This window comes from Onychomys torridus, chromosome 8, assembly GCF_903995425.1.
Source record: "Onychomys torridus chromosome 8, mOncTor1.1, whole genome shotgun sequence".
In the NCBI taxonomy this organism is placed as follows: domain Eukaryota; kingdom Metazoa; phylum Chordata; class Mammalia; order Rodentia; family Cricetidae; genus Onychomys; species Onychomys torridus.
In genome coordinates this window covers 5,881,398-5,906,117 of record NC_050450.1, presented here as the reverse complement: position 1 = coordinate 5,906,117, position 24,720 = coordinate 5,881,398, and the positions used below count along the sequence as shown (strand labels likewise).

Sequence of the window (24,720 nt, the reverse complement as noted above, 5' to 3'; positions counted from 1 at the left end):
GTGCTCAAGAGAGATGTTTTGTGCAGGTCATACTCTATGGGAGACCCTAGACTCCATCTGGGGATACTATCCCCATCTTTCTCTCTGATGGTCAGCAGTGCCCTCATCTCTAGCTGGGGTAAGGGCCTCTAAATAGTGTCAATTTGGGCATCTTTGTGTGGCAGAATGAACCAATGTCTTCTGTTTAGTCACAGAGACCAAAGGAGCCAGTTTCATTTTTGGTACTAACTCACTGGTAGCACTGTGTTGTGTGCTTCAGTTTACCTTTCTCAACAATGGCAGCAATAGCAGCATCTAACTCCTAAGGATGGAATGTGGCCACAAGGCCTTGAAAGCCCTCAGCTCCACAGTAGTCTTCAATACTATCTCTACCCTTAGGGATATGCTGAGAATTGACCATGTATGAGCCCTAAGCCCCCACCAAAAGGCCCTGTGCACCTCAGCTCCTAGGCTACTGATCTCTAACAGAAGGTGGCAGGTAATGAATATACTATATCAGATGGTGAGATGTGCTTAAAAAAATCAAGGACAAAGGGAGGAGGAGAAGGAAGAAATATAGAGAGAAGAGGATGGGGTGAACAAGAAGGAGAGAAGGAGTGACCTTCTCGAGATAGGGTGATGGAGATTGTCTGTCTGAGAAGCTGATCCCTATTAAGGGAGACCCTGGTGCAAGGCTGCATAACACTGGTGAAAGTCAACCTCATGCAATTCCTAGGGCAAGCAAGACATGGTTTTGACCCAGTTTATAAATTAGGACATCCAAATTTAAGTTAGGCAACACGTCCAAAGTCACAGCTCATATGTAGCAGAGACAAGACATGAAGTCCTTCTGACTTCATCACGGGGACTAGTTACACCAATTCCTGGTCTCTGACACAGGACCTTCTTGGTGAATCCAGGAATGGGATGGAGGAGCTCAGTGTCCCTCATTTAAGAAGCTATGAACTGAATTTTCCAGGGGAAAAAGGGCAGATCTATGTTAAAGTTTCTATAAGGCTGACAGATTGGTAATTATGGAGAGCTGAAATGTTGCAGATCAAGAACCAAATCATCTTGGGCTATCTTTAGCCCTAAATGACCGTTTATTGTCTACATCCATGCCTGACCTAATATTAATCTGACTATCACAGACAGTTTGGGGCTGTCTTAGCAGACCGCCAATTTCCACTGACCCCAAAGCTAAGACTGCCATCAGGTCCCCACCAGAGTCCTTAAAAGATTACCTTGATTTATGACTTACTTTTGTTCTTGGACATTAAAACCTCATGAAACCATTTCTACACTGAGACATCCATTTGGGGTATCCTGAGCCTGTGTTCTCCAGCCAGAGTCACTCATTCTCAGTTTAAGATAAACTCTTACTTCCTATAAAGGGAGAACGGTGTGTTGTGTGGACAAGGCTGTTTCAATGTGATAGCATTAGCATGTGACAGCCTGGTCCTCTCCTTGTCCCTACATGGGCCCTCCCAATCTGGGGCAGATGTAGAAACCAGCACAGTAGGTCTGAAGTATTCAACCTTCTAGCTCAAAGCTGCCTCCAGGCCTGAAAGGCTTACCATCCTTCCACAGGTCGGCCACAAACTTGTCAGAGGAGGCATTGAGGAGTGAGGTCACATTGTCATTTAGTGGGTCCATGTTCTTGGTCAGCCAGGCACTTGCATTATAGTCCACCTGCCAAAAGTCACCATGACATCAGGTTCCCTGCCTTAGAAACCTACCACAAAGCCCAAATCCTCCCATATTCCTCTCACACCTCTAGACATCAGATGGGAAATGACATTTTTGATGTTGCCATTATGGGTCTCCACTGACACCAAGGAAGAGACCAAAATGTCAGAATCTTCAGGGATCCTGCACATAGTAGGGCATTCACCAGTGGCAAGCCAGTGCCAGCAAATCCTCTTGGTGCTCCACAGAGCCTCAGAGGAGCCACTTTTTGCCATAGTCTTACACTAAGCCCCAGAAACAGCCAAAGGAGGTAGTGGTAACAAAAAGCTGTCATAGACACCCCATGCTTGCCCCTATTCCAGGACAGCTTGACAAGAATCCTCGTTATTGAAGTCAGCACAGGGCTTTCTTCCCCACTGTCTGATGAATGGGGTTTATTTTACTGTGCTTCATTGTAGTACTGGGGATTGAATCTAGGACATCAAGTGGGGTAGGTGCCCTAGTTTGTTTTCTGTTGCTTTGAAAAGACAACCTGACCAAAAGCAGCCTAGGGAAGAACAGGAGTTATTTGGCTCACAAGTCCAAGCTGTAGTCCATCACCGAGAACAGTCAGGGCAGGGACTCAAAGTGTCACTCACATCCATAGAGAAGGACTTGGAGAAGCAAATATGCCCATACTGCCCATTTCTGCACCTAGATTTCTCTGTCACCCATGAGGTGGTGCCACCCACATTCAGGGCAGGTCTTTGCACCTTAATTAGTAATCAATACAATTGTCCCCAGCCTAACATGCCCACAAGACAACCTGAACTAAGTAATTCCTCAGTTGAGACTCTCTTCCAGATGATTCAAGATTTGAGACTAACCTTCATAGTGGGCAAGTGCTCTACCACTGAGCTAGCCTGCTAGTTTGGAGGTTTTGATACATGGATATATAGGAAAGGTTACTGAAGGCTTTTGAAATTCCTGACTTGCTTAATGCCCAACTTTGATGACTATGACTACAACACAGAATGGACTGACAATACAGCTCTGGTTGGTTATGATGGGATTTGGGTTGCTATGGCAATAGCTGGCCTGATCTGTGACAAAACTGGAAAAAAATATGTAGGAGCCTGGGAAAAGTGCTAGTGGTATATGCTTAAAGTAGTATAAGCTCCACTGAGTATAAAGTAGGAGGCAAAGAGGCCGCACTATAAATATTTTCAGCTTGGTGGCTATACAGTCTGTCACAATGGCCAAACTCTGCCTTTATAACACCAAAGAAACTACAGGTCTTATGGAAACAAATGGGCCTGTCTGCATTTCAACCTTGGATTGCAGCCTATCAATCCTTTGTTTGAATGGAGCACTGCCTGTTCCCATGATGCAGTAGGGATACTAGAAGGGTGAATAAAATAATTTGATAAGCCAGAACATGCTATGGCTTTTCTTTTCTTTTTTTAAATATATAAGTATAGATGTTTTGCCTGTGTGAGTCTGTGTGCCATGTGTGTACAATATCAGCAGAAGCCAGCTGTGGCTTTTATATGCTATTCAGGACACACTAGTATCCAAGATGATGATGTTGGTGATGATAGCAATGTTGACAACAATGGTGAAGATGTCAGCTCTCACAGTCTCCCCCAGATGGAACACAATGGTGATACTAGGAATTCTTGTGATGCTAGAGAAGATTCACTGGTCCCTTACTCCAGGGGCCTGGCCTGTGGGTTTGCCATGGAGCAAGCAGTATTTGGAGTCTTCCCAGGGAAGAATATCCTGGTTAGGACATACATCAGAGATGCTCACTCTCACTCCTAACAGAGGCTTTGACAATAATACAAAGCCCCCAGCTGGGAGCTGACTTGCTACAAGTCTTTGGAGGGCACAGCCATTGCCAAAGCATTCTTGCTGTGGACACCCACCCAGGCACCCTTGGGACAGAGCACCCCTCAAGAACCCCCACCAGTACCTTTCCTGCATAGTGGATAATAGAGAACTCTGTTTTGTCCTTTAGCTGCTTGGGCTTCTGAAATTTTGGGTGGTTGCCCTGCTCTGAGCACAGCTTCTCCACAAAAGACTTGTCTGTGGCCTTGGGGAACCAGCATTCTTCATCCAGCAGGGCCAGCACACCTGGAGGGTTGTTCTGGAACACAAGAGGGCAGGGTCACTACCAAGCTCACTGGGAAGGGCCAACTATCCAGATGTCACACACACAGCTCGATGTGGTAGCACAGGACTAGAATCTTGGTAACAATGTGGAAAGTGGAGGCAAGGAGGATCAGGAGTTCAATGCTAGCCTCAGCTACAAACAAGTTCAAGGCCAGACTGAGCTATATGGGACCCTATCTCAAAAAATTATTTCCCCCTCCAAAAAGAGAGAGGTCACACACAGGAGTGGCACTGCTACTTCATTTTGCTTATATTAAAGGTGGATCCATGTCCTCTTTCCTTCACCCTCAAATTTATCAAACCATTACACTCCAGTAATAGACAGCTTGAGGGATTGAGAGCAAGAACTAACAGGACACAATTCTTGCTGCTGCTCATGCTAGGCAATACACAAATATTACAAATATTTCATTCTCTTCTCCCACTTTGAGTGGGGATGGGACTCAGGGCCTAGAGCCTGGTAGGCAAGCACCCTCTATCACTGAGCTATATTCCCACCTATTTTGTTGGTTTGGTTTTATTTGAGACAGAGCCTCCTATGCTCTCAGACACAGTTTGAGACGTATATCCCAGGCTGCCAGAACTCACAAATCAGTCAACACTAGACTCAAACCTGCAGTGGTGGCGCACACCTTTAATCCCAGCACTCGGGAGGAAGAGGCAGGCAGATCTCTGTGAGTTCGAGGCCAGCCTGGTCTACAGAATGAGTTCTGGGAAAGGTGCAAAGCTGCATAGTGAAAACCTGTAAAACAAAAAACAAAAAACAAAAAACAAAACAAAACAAAAAAAAGATTACACAAGAATTTTAGAAGAATCTGTTGCTTTTCTCCCTTATAAATTTACTCAGGATCCCTTTCAACAAGGTTTTTCCTGTGTCTGAGAAGGTCTAAATGAAGGTGTCGGTATGTACCATTTACACTGGGGGAACTACCTCCACATTGAGTACTCCAACACATGGAAACATTTCCTGATTGTTCTCTATAGTGCTTTGCCAGAAGTATCAGTTTAGTTTCACCTCTGGCCTTTCCAGGAGGTGGGGGTCCTTCTTGTTCACAGTTATAGACCCAACCCTTAAAGAAGAGGCCTAGCATGCTGTGAGTGTTTGCCTGCTATGACTATAGAAGTTTGGGATACATCAGTGGATAAAGCACAGACTCTTTGGGAATGGATGAGCAGAAGAGAAGAGAAAGACTAAGGGAATTGCATGATGGTGGTGTATGTCCTAATCCTAACACAGGAAGGTTGATACAGAAGGATTGTTATAATCATGCATCAAGCAGGTGTGGTGGTGCATGCCTGAAATCCCAGCAGGAAGATCAGAGGTTCAAGGTCATCATCAAATACATAGTGAGTTTGAGGCCAGCTAGGGCTACAATGAGACCCTGTCTCAAAAAGTACTTATATATGCTAATAAAAATATTTTTAAACTTTAAAGAAATAGAGCACATGCCTAGCATGGGTAAGGTCCTGGGCTGCAACCCCAGAATTGCTAAAATAATTATTTTGCTAAAGACCAGCATGACTAATCTCAACTCTGAGAAGGCTGAGGCAGGAGGACTCTTAGGGTTTGAGGCTAGCCTGGTCTACATACTGAATTCCAAGTGAGTTGGCTCAAAAAAGGGGAAAGGCAGTATAAAACAAAACAACTTTGATTGTAAACATAGAAAACATGGCCTAGTTCCCCCAAATTCCATTTATAGCCTTCCAGGACTTTTCCAGAAACACCACCCACATGGAAAGTATGCTCTGACTAGGTGTGTGCAAATGGACCAGGATGCACAGTGCCAGTCCCTCACCGGCCGCTCAATCAGCTCAATACAGGGCTGCAGGTCCAGGCCAAAGTCAATGAAGTTCCACTCAATGCCCTCTCTTTGGTACTCCTCCTGCTCCAGGATGAACATGGTGTGGTTGAACAGCTGCTGCAGTTTCTCATTGGTGTAGTTGATGCACAGTTGCTCAAAGGAGTTCACCTGCATGCATGTATGGAGAGGAAGGGCATCTGAGCTGGGTGAGATCATAGGACAGGAAGTCCAGCTTGCAGGAATCCCCATGGCCTGGACCTGGCTTCCTGAAGAGCCCTTCCTGACACCTCAGCACTCAGAGAGGTGCAAGACTCAAATAAGACTGTGTAAAGCCCAGTATGGCTGGCAAAAGTGATCCATACCCATACCACAGGGCACTCACCTCATGTGATCTATATATAGACGGACTAACCATATAAGGCATATTTTCTTTACCATTTCACAGACAGGGAACTTGAGGCTCACAACAGGGTGATCCCACAGTAGAATTCTTTGATACATATGTCAGTCCCTAGGGCTTCTCTTTCTCTGAGACATTCTCTCCAACTCATGGGAGTGGGACCCAGGCATTCTGCATACACTACATGAAATATGGTAAGAACTTGAGCTCAGTGATTAGCTTGGAGTTGACCCATTGGCTCAACTTAAGTGAGCAGGAATCATTGCAACTTCTTCTTCTTCAAGATTTAGGTTGAAACTCTTAGAAACAAGATGCTCTTTTCTAAGATTGCTAAGTGGCAATCCGGAGCTCTGGCAATATCTTGGCACCATGAAGGGATAACTGTTGGAAATGGAGCCAATGTGGTAGAAAGCAGAACAGGCAGCTCCTGCCTACTGCATCTAACTATGTTGGCTAGACAATTGATACAAGCCAATACATAAATAGTGGATTTATATTTCTTATGCACACTCAAGTATAACCTTAACCAGGTTCCTCCCTATAATGCCTATCTGTATGCCTTCCTACAAAGTAAGTGTCTCAAAGCCCATCCCAGAAGACCAAGACCATGGATATACCTCAAAGATCTCAAACCCAGCAATATCCAGAATCCCCAGGAAGGAAGCTCCTTGCCGATGGGTCTTGTCCAAAGCTTTGTTTACACGGCTGAGAATCCACCTGAAAAGGCGTTCGTAGGTGGCCTTGGCTAAGGCCTCAATGGCAAAGTCAGCCTGCAGGACAGTGAAGGAAACACAGGTATTACCAGCAGGAAAGTGGCAGAAAGAGTGGTTAGACTTAAGGAATGGTGGGATGCATGATGAAATACCATCCATGAGAAGCCTGCAGAGCCTGTCCCCACTTAGGATCAATTAGAGGCTATCAGCCCTGCTTGAAAATATACACAGACATTTCCACAAGTCAGGTTGTTTAAGATCAGTGATGTGTGAGGGACTCTGCTTTCGGTCAGCTGTATCCTCAAAAGTTGGTGTAAGACTGAAAATATTTTAGTATTGGATAGATGAATGGATGAACAGAGGAACGGATGGATAGGTAGAAGAATGGTAGATGGCTGGCTGGTGGATGAGTAGATTGGAGGAAGGGTTAATGCGTAAATGGATGTATGGATGGGAGGGCAGGTGAGTGGGTGGATGGGTGGTTGAGTCAATGTATGGATGGGTGGGTGGATGATGGATGGTTGGTAATGAATGGATGGTTGTTAGTCAAATGAGTGCTTGGATAGACAGATAGATGGTGAGTTAGTGGGTGGATGATGGATGGTTGGTAATGAATGGATGGTTGTTAGTCAAATGAGTGCTTGGATAGACAGATAGATGGTGAGTTAGTGGGTGGATGATGGATGGGTGATTAGATGTACATATGGGTAGGTGGCTGGATGGTGGCTGGATGAATAGATGGCATGTATGTGAAATGACAGGTGATTGAATGGGTAAATGGATGGAAGGCATCCACAGCATCATTACCTGTTCTTTAGTCTGAGCTTTCTGTACCACATCCCGTCCAACTTTGATTCGTGGGGTCAGGATGGCTCTGGTGAAATCTGTCACATTAATCCCTACAAGGTGGCAAACTTTCTGTGCAGCTGTGTGAGAAAAAAAGCATTTTAGCTATGTCATCAAAGAGACTAGGTGCCACTGGGACCTGAGGGGGACACCACTGTCATCTATACTGTTTATTTCTCTCTAAAGAAAAAGAAATGTTAGTCACTGCCTATATGGCAGTGCACACCTGCCATCCCAGCACTTGGGAGATGGAGGCAGAAGCATCAGAAGTGCAAACATATCTCTACCCACATAGTGAGTTTGAGCCCTGCATGGGCTATGTGAGACCCTGACTCAAAAAAATAAAAGGCAAACAAATAAAAACAACTGCAAAAGAAAGGAAAAATGGGAAACTATAATGTATTTATAAATGTCTACTCTGGTCATAAAGCATGTGGCTTGATTTCATACTGTGTATATTTCTGCACTTAAAAACTTATTTTTGAGGCAGGCGGAACAGGCAGCGGCAGAGGCAGGCAGGCAGGCAGAGCAGCGGGCAGCGGCAGCCTAGATGCAGTTGTAATAAAGACCAGAAACTGAGCTGCTACCCACTGAGGAATTAGTGAAAACAAGCTCCTAATTAAGAGCTTGGAACAGGGACATCTTTAATCCCAGCACCCGGGGAAGGAGCCATCTCGTTGGGACGAGACCAGAATGGATCTGAACACCCAGGGCCCAGCTGCTGATCCTGCAAAACCCAACAACTTGGAGGTGTTGCTGAGACTACCCTGCTCAGCTGAAATTCATCCGGGAGAGGATTCAGAAACATACAGTCAGCAGTCTGAAGAAACAAGCTCAGCTGAGGAGTTGATGAATGAGCAAAATGTGACCTGAGAACACAAAAGAAGGCACCACCCAGCCACCGAGCCAGATCACCAGAATCCTAAGTATACACTTCACCTACTGAGAACAGGTAAGCTCCCATCTCCAGGCCAGCAGATCAGGTCTCTATCTCCTAGGCCCTACTCATTGGAGTCCCAGGGACCAGACAGCTACTTTTTCCTGCTCCCCCACCAAAAAAAAAAAAAAAAAAAGACCCAAATCCAAACAACAAAAAAATTAACCCTTATGAACCTAACAACCACTGAAACCATAAGCACACCCTACACCAACTGGGAACAACTGCTCCCAAAGATAGAACCCACTAACACTGATTTGACTAAGCTGATCCTGAAGAAACAGAGCCCAACAGCACCAATTTAACAAAGAACTCCTAGTGAACCAAGACTAACAATTGGAACAAGAGAGGCACCTTCAGACAGAGACACTGTCTGCACTGAACAGAGGAAGAGATGAGTAGACGCCAGTGCAAAAATACAGGCAACAACATAAAGACCTATATGACAACATCAGAACCTAGTGATTGTACACCTACAAGACCTGAACATACCAAGGCAGAAGAAACAGAAGAAATCAACCCTAAAAATGACTTTAGGAAGATGATAGAAGAAATAAAAAATTCCCTTAAAGAGGAAATAAAAAACTCCATTAAAGAGGAAATGAAAAACTCCATTAAAGAGGAAGTGAAAAACTCCCTTAGTGAGGAAATAAAAAATTCCCTTAAAGAAATGGAAGAAAAAAAACAAACAAAAAATTGGAAGAAATCAAAGAAAGCCAAGAAAAAGTAATTAAACAGATGAAGGAAACAATCCAAGATCTGAAAAATGAAATTGCTGGAAATAGAAATCCTGACTAAACGAACAGGAACTACAGAAACAAGCATAACCAACAGAATGCAAGAGATGGAACAGAGAATCTCTGACAATGAAGACACAATAGAGAAAATAGATGTATCAGTCAAAGAAAACACTAAAGACAAGAAAGTCGTAACATAAAACATCCAAGAAATTTGGGACACCATGAAAAGACCAAACCTAGTAATAATAGGGATAGAAGAAGGAGAAGAATACCAACTCAAAGGCACAGAAAACATATTCAACAAAATCATAGAAGAAAACTTTCCTAACCTAAGGAAAGAAATACCTATGAAGACACAAGAAGCTTATAGAACACCAAATAAGCTGGATCCAAAAATAAAGTCCCCTCACCACATAATAATCAAAACACTAAACGTACAGAACAAAGAAAAATATTAAGAACTGCAAAGGAAAAAGACCAAGTAACATATAAAGGCAAACCCATCAGAATAACACCAGACTCTGAAAGCTAGAAGATCCTGGACAAATGTTATGCAGACACTAAGAGACCACAGATGCCAACCCAGACTATTATACCCAGCAAAACTCTCAATCACCATAGACGGAGTAAACAAAATATTCCATGATAAAACTAGATTTAAACAATACCTGTCCACAAACCCTGCCCTACAGAAAGCACTAGAAGGAAAAATCCAACCTAAAGAAGCTAAACACACCCATGAAAACTCAGGCAATAGATAATCCCACACCAACAAACATGAAAGAAGGACAACACAACACAACCACAAAAATAACAGGAACTAACAATCACTGGTCATTAATATCCATCAATACCAATGGTCTCAACTCACCTATAAAAAGACACAGACCAACAGAATGGATATGAAAACAGGATCCATCCTTTTGCTGCATACAAAAAACATTCCTTAACTTCAAAGACAGAAACTACCTCAGAGTAAAGGGCTGGGAAAAGGCTTTCCAAGCAAATGGAACTAAGAAACAAGCTGGTGTAGCTGTCCTAATATCTAATAAAATAGACTTCAAACTAAAATCATTTGAAAGAGATCAGGATGGAAATTACATATTTATCACAGGAAAAATACACCAATATGAAGTCTCTATTCTGAACATTTATGCTCCAAATACAAAGGCACCCACATTCATAAAAGAAACATTACAAAAGCTTAAAATGCACATCACACCCCACACATTAGTAGTGGGATATTTCAACACACCACTCTCACCAAAAGATAGATCTACCAGACTGAAACTTAACAAAGAAATAAAGGACCTAACAGATGTTATGACTCAAATGGACTTAATAGATATCTACACAACATTCTATCCTAACACAAAAGAATATACCTTCTTTTCAGCACCCCATGGACCTTTCTCAAAAATTGACCACATGCTTGGTCACAAAACAAATCTCAACAGATACAAAAACATTGGAATAACCTCCTGTATCTTATCAGACCACCATGCCTTAAAGTTAGACTTCAACAACAACAGAAATTATAGAAAGCCCACAGTCTCATGGAAACTGAATAATGCCCACCTGAAACATCAATGGGTCAAGGAAGAAATAAAGAAAGAAATAAAAGATTTTCTAGAATTCAAGGAAAATGAAGGTACAACATACCCAAACTTATGGGACACTATGAAAGCAGTACTAAGAGGAAAATTCATGGCCCTGAATGCACACATATAGAAGATGGAGAAATCTCATACCAATGAATTAACAGCACAACTGAAAGCAATAGAACAAAAAGAAACAAACTCACTCAGGAGAAATAGATGCTTGGAAATAATCAAATTGAGGGCTGAAATAAACAAAATAGAAACCAAGAGAACAATACAAAAAAATCAATGAAACAAAGAGTTTGTTCTTTGAAAAAATCAACAAGATAGATAAACCCCTAGCCAAATTAACCAAAAAACAAAGAGAGAGCACCCAAATTAACAAAATCAGAAATGAAAAGGGAGACATAACAACAGACAATGAGGAAATCCAGAGAATCATCAGGTCATCCTTCAAAAACCTGTACTCCACAAAATTGGAAAATCTGGAAGTAATGGACAATTTTCTGGATAGATACCACATACCAAAGTTAAATCAAGACCAGAGAAACCATTTAAATAGACCAATAACCCCTAAAAAAACAGAAACAGTCATCAAAAGTCTCCCAACCAAAAAAAGCCCAGGACCAGATGGTTTTGGTGGAGAATTCTATCAGACTTTCAAAGAAGAACTAATACCAATACTCTTCAAATTGTTCCACACAATAGAAACAGAAGGAATACTACCAAACTCTTTCTATGAAGCTACAATTATCCTGATACCCAATCCAAACAAAGATGCAACCAAGAAAGAGAATTATAGACCAATCTCCCTCATGAACATTGACGCAAAAATACTCAACAAAATATTGGCAAACTGAATCCAAGAATACATCAAAAAAATTATCCATCATGACCAAGTAGGTTTCATCCCAGGGATGCAAGGATGGTTCAACATATGAAAATCTGTCAATGTAATACACCATATAAACAAACTGAAAGGAAACACATGAGCATCTCATTAGATGCTGAAAAAGCCTTTGACAAAATCAACACCCCTTCATGATAAAGGTCTTAGAGAGATCAGGAATACAAGGAACATTACTAAACATAATAAAAGGAATTTACAGCAAGCCAACAGCCACTATCAAATTAAACGGAGAAAAGCTCAAACCGAAATCACTAAAATCAGGAACAAGACAAGGCTGTCCACTCTCCCCATATTTATTCAATATAGTACTAGAAGTTCTAGCTAGAGCAATAAGACAACAAAAGGAGATCACAGGGATACAAATTGGAAAGGAAGAAGTGAAACTTCCACTATTTGCAGATGATAAGAGAGTATACATAAGTGACCCCAAAAATTCTACCAGGGAACTCCTACAGCTGATAAACTCCTTCAGTAAAGTAGCAGGATACAAGATCAACTAAAAAAATCAGTAGCCCTCCTATACACAAATGATAAAAAGGCTGAGAAGTAAGTCAGAGAAATATCACCCTTTACAATAGCCACAAATAATATAAAATACCTTGAGATAACACTAACTAAACAAGTGAAGGAACTTTTTGATAAGAACTTTAAATCTCTAAAGAAAGAAATTGAAGAAGATATCAGAAAATGGAAGGATATCCCATGCTCATGGATAGGTAAGATTAATATAGTAAAAATGGCAATCTTACCAAAAGCAATCTACAGATTCAATGCAATCCCCATCAAAATACCAACACAATTCTTCACAGACTTGGAAAGAAAAATACTCAACTTCATATGGAAAAAAAAAAAAAAAAGACCCAGGATAGCTAAAAGAATCCTGTATGATAAAGCAACCTCTGGAGGCATCACCATCGCTGACCTCAAGCTCTACTGTAGAGCTATTGTAATAAAAACAGCCTGGTGTCTGGTATAAAACCGACATATGGACCAATGGAATTGAATTGAAGACCCTGACATTAATCCACACACATATGAACACCCGATTTTTGACAAAGAAGCCAAAACTATACAATGAAAAAAAGAAAGTATCTTCAACAAATGGTGCTGGCATACTGGATGTCAATATGTAAAAGATAACAAATAGATCCATATCTGTCACCGTGCACAAAACTCAAGTCCAAGTGGATCAAAGACCTCAACATAAATCCTGTTACACTAAACTTGATAGCAGAGAAAGTGGGAAGTACTCTTGAACGCATTGGCAACAGAGATCACTTCCTAAATATAACACCAACAGCACAAACACTGAGCACAACAATTAATAAATGGGACCTCCTGAAACTGAGAAGCTTTTGCAGGGCAAAAGACATGGTCAATAAGACAAAAAGACAGCCTACAAAATGGTAAAAGATCTTCACCAACCCCACATCTGACAGAGGATTGATTTCCACAGTATATAAAGAACTCACGAAATTAGACATCAAAATACCGAACAATCCAATTAAAAAATGGGCTAAAGAGCTAAACAGAGAATTCACAAAACAAGAATCACAAATGGCTGAAAGACATTTAAAGAAATGCTCAACATCCTTAATCATCAGAGAAATGCAAATCAAAACGACTCTGAGATACCACCTTATACCTGTCAGAATGGCTATGATCAAAAACACTAATGACACTCAATGCTGGAGAGGATGTGGAGTAAAGAGAACACTACTCCACTGTTGGTGGGAATGCAAACTTGTACAACCACTGTGGAAATCAGTATGGCAGTTTCTCAGAAAATTGGGAATCGAACTACCTCAAGACCCAGCCATACCACTCTTGAGCATATAACCAAGGAATGCTCAATTATACCACAAAGATACATGCTCAGCTATGTTCATAGCAGCATTGTTTGTAATAGCCAGAACCTGGAAACAACCTAGATGCCCATCAACTGAAGAATGGATTAAGAAAATGTGGTTCATATACACAATGGAGTACTACTCAGCAGAGAAAAACAATAACAGCATGAAATTTGCAGGCAAATGGATGGAACTAGCAAAAATCATACTGAGTGAGGTAACCCAGACTCAGAAGGACAAACATGGTATGTACTCATAAGTGGATTCTAGATAGAAAGCAAAGAACAATCAGACTGCAACCCACAGAACCATGGAGGCTATATATATGGCATGAGGGACCCTAGGATGACTGTTGCTTATAATAAGATTTGGTTTTACTCAATTACTAAGCAACCCTCAATGAAACATTACACTATTAAGGTAAGAATTTATACTGTATCAAGCTGATAATAGAAAAAAATTAATTAATTAATTAAAAAATAAAAAATAAAAGAAAAATTTGAACTATTAAAAAACAAACATGTTTTGCTAAAGCAAAAAGGGGAAACTAGGGGCTCATCATTCCTCTCCACATTCTATTCTTTCCCTTGTTTTATATATTTAAAATTTTTTAGTGGTGGATTCTGCTGGAGTATCCACTACAGATAAGTACCTGAGGGCTTCTGTTGCAACTCACCCTCTGGAACAATGGAAGGATCTTTCTACTGACACTTGGAGGGGACCCGATCTGGTGTTGGTGTGGGCCAGGGGGTTCTGTTTATGACTTTCCTCAGGACAATGAGATTTCTCATTGGGTTTCTAAGCACCGAGGGCGCCCTGTGGCTGCAGCTAAGCCCAACATGGCAGCGACCTATTGGGCCTTCATGAAAAACTCTCCCCTTCTGATGCCAATAGGGATTGAGAGCCCAATATGGCCAGCTTTGGCAAGCATTAACGTAATCCTAGGAACTGCAGCCATGCAGTTGGATTCTCCAGAAGATAATGTATGGAAACTGCTTTTTCAAGTATGTTTGAGAACATGTCACCCAGACACCTTGGAGATTAAGGATAACACTGCAGATCACTGACCTCCATTAATTAACAGTAGCATGCCAGCTAAGCCTTTTCATTTATACAATCCTATTCAAGATGGAGTAGTACCTACTGATAGGAAATCACAACATGTCCACACGGTTGGGCTTTCCTGGTGGACCGCCTAGTTATTTCCTGTTCAAAATAGCCATTTCCAGGTCAGAACATCTCCACGTGACTAGGACTCTGTGGCTTTACATGGTTGCGTAAAGCGCGCACGGCCATGTAATCTATGCACACGCATGGAGTAGTCACATGTGGTCCTGTACACATGCGCGGCTCACTCTTTAAAAAGCCGGCGCCATTTTACACAGGTCTCTCTCCCCTTCTTCTCTCTCTCCTCTTCTCTCTCTCTCTCCTCTCTTCTCTTCTCTCCTCCTCTTCTCTCCTCTCCTCACTCATGTGTGTGCTTCACACAGGCCTGTCACCTCTATCCTCTATCCTATATTAATAAACAGCTCTTCTGTGGATTTGTCGTGTTCGGGACGGGACGTGTTCCTCGCAGATAAGAGCACCTAAATAACTAAATAACTAACACCTACTTCTTAGGAGTGGCTCTGTGCAACATTTTTTGGCCTCCTGAAATTCATTTAGCCCCCTTTGAAGATACCTTAAAATTTGTGAGCCTGAATGTAGCCATTATGAGACCACTAGTTCTGCTCCTTGTGAGCTGCCTGCTTTTTCTTTATGGTTCTTAGTTGTTCTTTTGCAGAGCTACCAGCTTAAGTTGTGCTGGGATCAAGAAAAATAGGCCTTGGCAGTTCATGTTCCTGGAGTTGTGTCCATGCCAGTGGATACCCACATGCGCCAGAAGAGGATATGACATCACTGCTGCCTGCTGTTGTTGCTGTTATAACAGTGATGACCACCGCTACTACTGTTTCTGGGATTGCCATTTCATAATTGGTTACTACAGCTAGCACAGTGGAGACCCGGCAGCAAAAGAATCTACCACAATTAGTTAATCTTTCATTCTATTGGGCATGACAAATTTAAATCAATAGTTATATACATTTTGATTGGCTTTGAAAGTTATAAAATTACGAACTCAAGTTCCATTTGCTCTCGGGATACCATCTTAAAAGGACTCCAATTTGCAGTAAGGCTCGTTAAGGAAGGGAATGGCTCAGTTGCCTTTAGCCTACTGGCTATGAGTGGGTTAAGACTTCTGTTGATCTCTTCTGTGTTGAACACACAGATTGCAAGCCCAGCACCACTTAGAGATCTTTGGCAACAGTTAACTCTGCAGCTCTCACATGATAGAACCTGTATGATAATGAGTATTCAGAGATGGGTAATGCCTGGGGAACGCTTACTAAGCTAAGACAGAATGCCTGTGTGGCCTGGACAGGTGTCTCCATGATGGGTAAGGTGACCTGCTGATGTCCCACACAACCTAAGTCAAAAGTTCATTTTTTAGTAAAAGAGGGGAGGACCTGTAGGGCCCTGGTCCCCATTTTGGGTTGTCTTGCTTGCTGCCCTTGACCTTGATATCTTCCCTATGCTAATTCCCTGCGAGATTCCACCCTTCTGAATGCTTAAGGGAAGTTCCTTGTCTGTGTATCCTGCATATTGGGCGGGAATAGCTTAGATGCAAGATTGTAAAACATCGGAAGCGAACTTCTGCCCTCCGGGGTTCTCCCATTGTGCTGTAAACCTGTATTTAAGGCCTCCTCCATCCTTCAGTAAATGGCATTCAGCATTCAAGTAAAAAAGGAAAGAAAGAAATTGAAGACAGAAGTGTTCTAAAACAGGAAGTGGTGATGGTGTCATGGGCCTATGAGGATGCTGGGCTAAAGTCTATCAAATTGTACAAACAGGAAAATTGTATACTATGTGAATTATCTGTCAATAAAGATCATATATATATATCTATATCTATATATATATATATATCTATATATATATAAAACCTTATTTTCAAAATCACACAGAACCATACTCTCAGCTGCTTCCTACACACAAAGATTTGTGTATCCCATGGAGGGGGGTATGCCCATGCAAGTGCACACATGCCCAGCAGATAGTCAAAGTTTAGGATTCCTCCATTGCTTCACAAACTCTCTGTTCATGTCTCTTTTTGTGGATTCCCCTGAAGGACTGGATCCTGTTCATGTGCCACATTTGGGGAGAGTAATGTACGTCCAATAGTGTAGCCTCTGTGGGTCTGTAAAGCAATACAATACATAGTCTTTGGGGGCTCCAAAACTAGAAAGCTTATGTTTAGCTACCACCAAGAGTGGTGGGAGCCAGGGGATCTTCTCAAAAGAACAAATTGTTGAGTATTTTCAAGAAAGGTTGGCAGAATAAGTGGGGGAACCAGAGAAGGGGAACCAGGGATCTAAGTTAACTATGAATTTCAGATAAATGGCACTTGGTAGCACAACCTCTTTTTAAAGGTTTTGTTTTATTTATGTATATGTATGTGAGTACACACATGTGTGTAGGTGCTGAAAAGGGTGACGGAAAGTTATAGGCAGTTGTGAGATAGCTGACCTGGCTGCTGAGAATTGCACTTGGATCCTTTGGAAGAACAGCAAGTGCTCTTAATCTCTGAGCCATCTCTCCTGGCCCAGGAAACATTCTTGTGATGGAAAGTGTTACAGCTTATTTGGACCACCTGTGCTTTATCTGGCAGCCCTCCTATGCAGAAAAACTTGAGACCGGACTCCTCAGCAAGACTGAGTATCATAAGAAGGGCCCGAGCTGGCTTTTTCCTTCTGTGTCCCAAGGCCTGGCAGAATGCAACTGCTTAGGAAATGCTTATTCAATAAACAAACCATTGGAGGGCCCAGAAGAGATGACTATGACAGCCCATCTGGCCTGAAATGCTGAACTTCTGACTTTGTGCTGTGGGATCTGTAGTCATGAAACACTTGAAGGAAGAGGCAGTGACAGCAGAAAGTCCCCATTGCCATGGAGCACATGCCCAAGACCTGAGTGAATGGCTGAGATGGCAGATGGTGCCATCCCTGTGCACACTAGTCCCTTCTATGTAGACATACCTTTAATAAAATTTAACTTACACAGGAGGCATCATAACAAGCTAATAACAGTGATCAGCAGTCAGGCAACCAGCATGGTGGTGCACACCTGTCATTCCAGCACTTGGAGGCTGAGGCAGGAAAACTGGGAGTTCCAGGCCAGCCTGGGCTACACAGTGAGGCCTTGTCTCAAAAAACAAAACAAAACAAAACAAAACAAAACAAAACAAAACAAACAACAACAACAAAACCCTTCTAATAATAAAGTATTAATGACAGTAACAATAAATGACATAATTATAAATGTATTATAAATAAAAGTCACATGAAAATGGCCTTCCTCAAACAAACCCTTTCCCTGTGTTGTCCCTTACTTTTAGACAACAGCTGACTGCCATGTGCAACCATAGATAAGGGGATATCTCTCAAGCTATCATTGCTGGGACAAGTGACAAGTACCTGTATTATCAGGCATGGATGCCTGGTCTGTATTCCGTTCCTTCTTGAAGACAATGTTTCCGAGCTGAAGGACGGATGATACCACCTTCAAGATGGCTGAAGTAGGGAGAGAAGAGTGGATTAGACAGTAGCAACCCAAAGTATTCTGAAAGCTGGGGTCATCACTGGATACCCAGAATCAAACAGTGTCATCCCTCTGTAGAACAAGTTCTGACAAGAGTCAAATTGGCTTGCAGGGGAAGATGCCTGGATGTAGGAGCTGATATTGCCAGGAAGTTGCTGAAAACCTCATATCACATGGGATTTTTCTATGTTGCTGAGACTTACAAGCTCTAGCCATGGACCAAATATAGTTCACTGACTATTATGGATGGAGGAAGGATGGTAGATAGATGGAGGCAGTGATGGGTGGGTGGAGGATGGAGGATGGACTCATCATGGAAAAATGGGTAGAGGATAGATACCTGAGTGTAAATGCATGGATGAATGAAAGATGCATGGATGGATGGATTAAAGATGAATGGATGGAATGTGGATGACTAGGCAGATGAAGGATGGATAGAGAAGTGTGGGAAAAGAATGACTAGGTGCCAACAGTCATTTTAATTGAGTGTGTAATCAGTCACCAAGAAGTTACCATGTCTCAAGAACAAAGCCTAGAAATTCCATCTTTCTTTGATCCCCAGGCTAAATCATGGGTTTTAGCTCCTTTGCAACAGTTGTCTTCACATCACAAGGGCCAGACCCAGTCAGGAGGAAGAAGATCCAGTTGCTAAATGCCAACCCACCTACACACCCACTCCTCCCCACTGTGAAGGTGCTGCAGACAGGATTTTGCTAAGGGTATTCTCTTTTGTACTAACACTGCCCCTGCCACACCTCATGGTTCTCAAAAGTACCAATCTAACCCAGGTGTTGCCAAAGTGCCCACAGAGTGAAGGTGAGCCATCGAACTCCAGCTCAGCCTTTCTGAACTCAGGGCAGAAGGCAGTCCTGAGCATCCATGGGATGTTTAGCAGCACCCCATCACTCACCAGTAAATTGCAGTAGTGCCCACCTCTAGAGCTAGGACAGCCAAACATTGTCTTCAGACCTTGCTAAGTGTCTCCTGGGGTGAAGGGGGGTGGGGTCAAGTCACCCTTTCTTGAGAATCTTGTGACGGTGATTGCGATAGACTGATGAGCTGGGAGGACTCCACTTGTGGTGGCAGTAGATACTCTACCCATCATTGTTTTCCCAGGGGAAAGGTGCCCAGAGTTACCAGAACTGATTTTTCCAAGCATGATAGAAACCAAAATTTAAACGTGAAAATCCACCCATGTTTTAAATCTACCAATTTTAAAAACCAAGTTTGGGGCCAGACAGGTGACTCAGAAGGTCAAACAAGGCCTGACATGTCCTCTGACCTCTATATGTGCACCATGTCATGGCCTACTCCAGCAAATAAATGATTAAAATATTTTTGTGTGGGCTTTTCACTGAGTGTAGTGGTACACTCCTGTAATCCCAGCACTGGAGGTTGAAGCAGAAACATTGAGAGCTCCAGGCCAGCATGGACAACTTTGCAAGGTACTATTTAAAAATTATGCTAAAAATATGTTAAAACATACTTTCTTGCTAGGTAGTCACTCTAATATATTAAAATCAATATCATCAGGGCATAAACTTGGTGTTTTGATAGATTGTTGCTTGTGAAAAAGCTCAAAACAAACATGATTGCCAAGTTCTATCCTACACATTAAAATATTCAGGCAGCATTAATATAGATGAGAGGTGGAGTGGCATTGGCTGAAAATGGCTGAAATCAGATTGTGATTCTCTATAGTCCTTAGAAGGATGTGCACAGTGATGCTAGAACCCACTGTAAGGCCCCATTCTGTTCTTTTTCTCAGCAGTTGTGTGACCTCAAATGAGCTATCAGTCTCTCTGAGCCTCTGTTTTGCCATCTGAAGTGTGACAAAAGCATCTGCCATATGAGGTTGATTGTCCCAGGGTCAAATAGCACAGCCCTAATGCAGTCAGTGTGCACAGTTTAGTACAGGTTTAAATTTTATTACATCTCATTTTACTTATTGAGTTGTTTGCTTGCTTGATTGTTTTTGTTTGTTTGTTTGTTTGTTGTGCTTTTTGAAACAGGATCTTACTATGCAGCTCTGGCTGGCCTGGAACTCACAGAGATTCTCCTGGCTCTGCCTTTCTAGGGCTGCGATTAAAGGTGTACCCTCAATGCCTGGTGTGCTTGTTTGTTTTTGTCTCTGAAACAGGGTCTCAGTATACCCCTGTCTGCTTGAGCTCACTATGTAGCCCAGGCCGGTCTCAAACTCATAATGATCCTCCTGCCTCAGTCTTCTAAGTGCTGAGATTTTACAGGCACATGTCACCATGCCTGGCTAAAGTATGCAGTTAGAATTAAGGATCCATTTAGCCTAGTTTTCCACCTGGTCCCTGACATAAATTATTCAAGAAATTTAAGGGCCCAAACCTCTATTCCTGTAAGCAAAAGTAGTGTCCTAAGAGTGAGCTCCAGCAGCAATTCACTATGCATTCTCAGGAAGACCCTTTTGCTTCTCTGCCTCAGTTTCTCCATCTACAAACTGAAACTAATTACAGCTGCCTCACAGGGTGCCTATGACATTAAATAATGTGCCTGAAAACCTTGACATCATGTTTGCCTGACCCATGCAAGACTTAGGCTCCTTCCCAAAGGCTGCAGGGGACATAGCCATTGGTAGAGAACTTGCCTGGTTTGCAGGAAGCTCTGTGCTTGATCCCCAGCACCATATAAAGCAGATATGATGGCACATACCTGTCATCCAGCCCTCAGGAGGGAGAGGTAGGAAGATCAGGTGTTCAAGGTCATCTTCAGCAACATAGGGAGTTCTGGGCTAGCTTGAGCTATTTGAGACCTTATCTCAAAAAAATTTAAAAAGTCTTGCTTTGTTCCTTACTAGCTTCTCTTAATCTCCTGTGAACATTTATACAGAGGTCAGTGTTTTTCCAAAACACAATTTAAATGGTCCCATCTGTCCTCATTTACAGGGCAGACAATAATAACTTCATCAATCACCATTTCAGTTTATTCCTGCTTTTTTTCACTATTTGAATAAAATACACTGAATATTTTGGTGTTTTAAGGGGAAAACAAGAAGCACATGGCTGGGACCCACTCAGTGTGTTTTCTTAATCTTTCTTGGTGTTTTCTTAAAACTGGATTAGGAGCTGAACTGACCCTTGTCCCCAAGAAGATGCATTAGATGTAGGGAGTTCATGGCCTTGGCTGCTGATGTTGGGCAGTAGCCAAGAGCTATAGACATCACCCATCTGCCAACTCTATTCTTGAACCCTCTTTTTCTGGACTGTAGGTTATCCTATAGGCACCAGCTCATCCTGCAGGTCTTACTGTAGCAACTGGATATTCTAGGACCCCAGAGGGTGGAGAAAGGGAGGCCAGTTTACCACAGTCTTGCCCTGGTGTACTCTGAATGCTAAAGCCCATCCAAACCTAGAGGAAAAGTGTTTCTGGAGGAAGAGCATTGAAGCCAGCAGAGGCTAAGTCTCCATCACCTCCTTTGGCTCTGCTGTGTCTATGTTCAGCCCTAGGAGTGGGTTCTTAGCACCCTAACCTCCCTACCTCATGACCCTAACATCATAGGCAGCCAAGAAATGCACATACTCACCTTGGCCCACCAACCCAAGTTAGTGGGATGCTACCATTTGGGGTTATAATAGATATCTCCTCTACACTTTGGCCACAAACCCAAGGCTATAAGAGCTGGAACACACTGGCATTGTTGTCAAGAAAACTACACAGGAACAACAGTGTTGAACAACAGAAGACCAGAAACCAGCTTTTAGAGAAATTGATGAGTCCCTAGAACCTACTAAACCTGCAACCAGTATGTCCAAGTTTTCCAGTATAAGTTACTATGATTGGTTCTAGACCATCCTCCATGAGCTTCTTGTCACAGCTCTTGGCCCCCAACTAATGTGCTATTTTGAAAGCCAAGAGGCAGGGCCTGGTGAGTTCCTTCTCACCCTGCCTGCTGTGGTTTAAGGAGCTCTGCCACACATTCTCACTGCCATGATCTGAATAGTTCCACCATGTCTCCCTCTGTGATAGGTGGAGACCCTCTGAGACCATGAACCAAGATAAATCCCCCTGTCTGAAGTTGTCTAGTTGGGTGTCAGCAATGAAGCAGAAAACCAACACAGTGAATCACTTTTTTTTTTTCTTAAGTCAGTTTGGGTCAATTGCAGCCAAAAAAGTTTTACTTCAGCCACTTGCTTAATAAACCATGTGTGGCAAGATTCACTTTTCTTCTCTTTATTTTCCTTCTTTCCCTCTCTCCCTCCTTTCAGGAGGTAGGGAACTCAGAAAGTAGCCATCCACCTTGATCAGATGAGGGCCCAAATCCCTCAGCGCCACAGACACAAATCCAGTCTTCTAGGCCAAGATATGGAAACTCACCTAGCTGTTCCTCTTCATTGAAGCCCATGATGGACATGGCCTCCAGTGTCTCCTGGAACATCTCATCATCTTGTGCAGCTGGGATGGGCACAAAGCCATTGGATAAAAATGTATAGCTGTTGAAGCTCTCCAAAAGCAGATCACCTAAAAGCAAGGAGGAGAGTGAAGTGAGTAAGGAGACATGCTTCTACCTTTAGTACGACACAGGGTCCCCAACAATATGGGCCATCACTATTTCTCTCGCTTTCTCAAGGTCTGGGCAATTAAAACCCTTCCTATATGTCATCATGTACAGTTCTCAGCAGCCAATGCTGGTCTCACATGGTGGTACAGGTTGTATACTGTGCCCATCTCACCTGGGTGTTATGTTAATATCCAAAATCACACATGCACATACATTTTAAAAATAAATTACTACATAAAGGAATAGAAAGTAAACTAAGACAATAACAGATTAACATATTAATTATTACATAGTATATTATGTACTGCCCTGTGTATAACTACCTATTTCAGGACATCAAATTTAGGTCTTATATCCTGAATTCCTGCCATGGCACATAAAGGTTTAGCTCTTACCCCTTCTCCTTTTTCTTTTTCTTTCTTTACTCTTTTCTTTCTTTTTTTTTTTCAAGACAGAGTTTCTCTGTGTAGCCCTGGCTGTTGTGGAACTCACTCTGTAGACCAGGCTAGCCTCAAACTCAGAGATTCGCCTCCTCTGCCTCCATAGTGCTGGGATTAAAGGTGTGTACCTCCACTGCCCAGCACTCTCCTCCTTTTTCTTCTAACTATTTCTAATTGAATCAGTAGACAAACCTTTTATCAAAGGTTAACAAATCTGGCCCACTGGTTGCCTTTGTAAATAAAGTTTTATTGAAACAGGACTGCCTGCATTTCTTTGTGAGCTCTCCCACTGTAATAGTAAGCAGCTGTAAAAGCAACACTATGTTCCTCAAAGCTTAGGATATTTATTGTCTGGCCCTTGAGTGAACCTATTTTCCAATCTCTTGATTATATTATGACATCTAATAAAACTTGTTTGCATCAGGCTTGCTGGTACATGCCTATCTGTACAAGGCTATAGGCCCAGCATTCTGAAGGCCAAGGCAGGGAATCTTAAATTCAAGGTCAATCTGGTCTACAGAATGAGATTGTTGGGAGTGAGCATCCTCTGAACCAAAGCTACCTAGTACATAGGCCAGGGAAGACTAAGACAGAGGAGCTCTTACCCTGCTGGTGAAGGCTTTCCAGGAGTGGCCTGTGGGCAGAGCACCCACACCCCTATGTGTGACCCCTTCCTTCCTTACAGAGGTAAGGAAGCCTAGTAAAATCATTGTTTCCACAGAGTGAACTTTAGTGCCACTGTTTGTAGCTGGGAGGTTAGGAGAAGAGACAGATGTTGCTGTGTGTCCCTGGGAAGAAAATTTAGCAATGGTGTCTCAAGAAAAGAAAGCTGTTCTGTAAAAAGTCATATTCTCTCTCTCTCCTCTCTCTCTGGATGTATACAATGTACATGTGTTCTTTTGTGTACAGAAGTGTGAATGTGTGCATGTGTTATGAGTATGAGTGTGCATGTAGAGGCCTGATGTTGACATCAAGTCTTTCTCAATCACCCCGCCCCGCCCCTCCATACCTTATTGTTTGAGGCAGGTAGGCTCTCTGACTGAGGCCAGAGATCACAAATTCAGCTAGACTAGCTAGACTGGGAATTCCGTAACCACCCTGTGAGTGCTAGGATTATAGGTAGGCTGCTACACATTCCCAGCCTTTACATGGGTTCAGCAGATCTAGAACTCAGGTCTTCATGTATGTAAAAGTGCTTTACCCAGAGTGCCATCTCTCTGACCCCACAGATATACTCAGCTGCTCTATTTCCTTTGTGCTGTTCGTTTTTCATCCTGCCCATTTTTAGCCTTTCTTTCTTTCTTTCTTTCTTTCTTTCTTTCTTCCTTCTTTCTTCCTCTCTCTCTCTCTCTCTCTCTCTCTCTCTCTCTCTCTCTCTCTCTCTCTCTCCTCATTGATTGTTACCCTTCTAACACATCTGTTCCTTGCCAAGACAATTAGAGATACTTGGAATAACATCAGGGAGATGCTCTCTTTTTAAGCCAAGGTCTTTT

At 42.5% G+C, this 24,720-nt stretch overlaps 1 protein-coding gene across 4 annotated transcripts in view; it reads right to left on the bottom strand.

Annotated features, from left to right (window-relative positions):
- Myh11 (myosin heavy chain 11) overlaps nucleotides 1-24,720 on the bottom strand; it is a 114,091-nt gene that overhangs the window by 32,447 nt on the left and 56,924 nt on the right. For all 4 annotated transcript variants that reach the window (XM_036195166.1, XM_036195163.1, XM_036195167.1 and 1 more), the window contains 7 exons: nucleotides 22,604-22,747; nucleotides 18,136-18,231; nucleotides 7,545-7,663; nucleotides 6,642-6,794; nucleotides 5,619-5,792; nucleotides 3,623-3,796; nucleotides 1,557-1,671 (listed from right to left, as the gene is read on the bottom strand). In XM_036195166.1, the coding sequence (XP_036051059.1) occupies nucleotides 1,557-1,671; nucleotides 3,623-3,796; nucleotides 5,619-5,792; nucleotides 6,642-6,794; nucleotides 7,545-7,663; nucleotides 18,136-18,231; nucleotides 22,604-22,747 (975 nt within the window). The remainder of the gene's footprint in view (nucleotides 1-1,556; nucleotides 1,672-3,622; nucleotides 3,797-5,618; nucleotides 5,793-6,641; nucleotides 6,795-7,544; nucleotides 7,664-18,135; nucleotides 18,232-22,603; nucleotides 22,748-24,720) is intronic.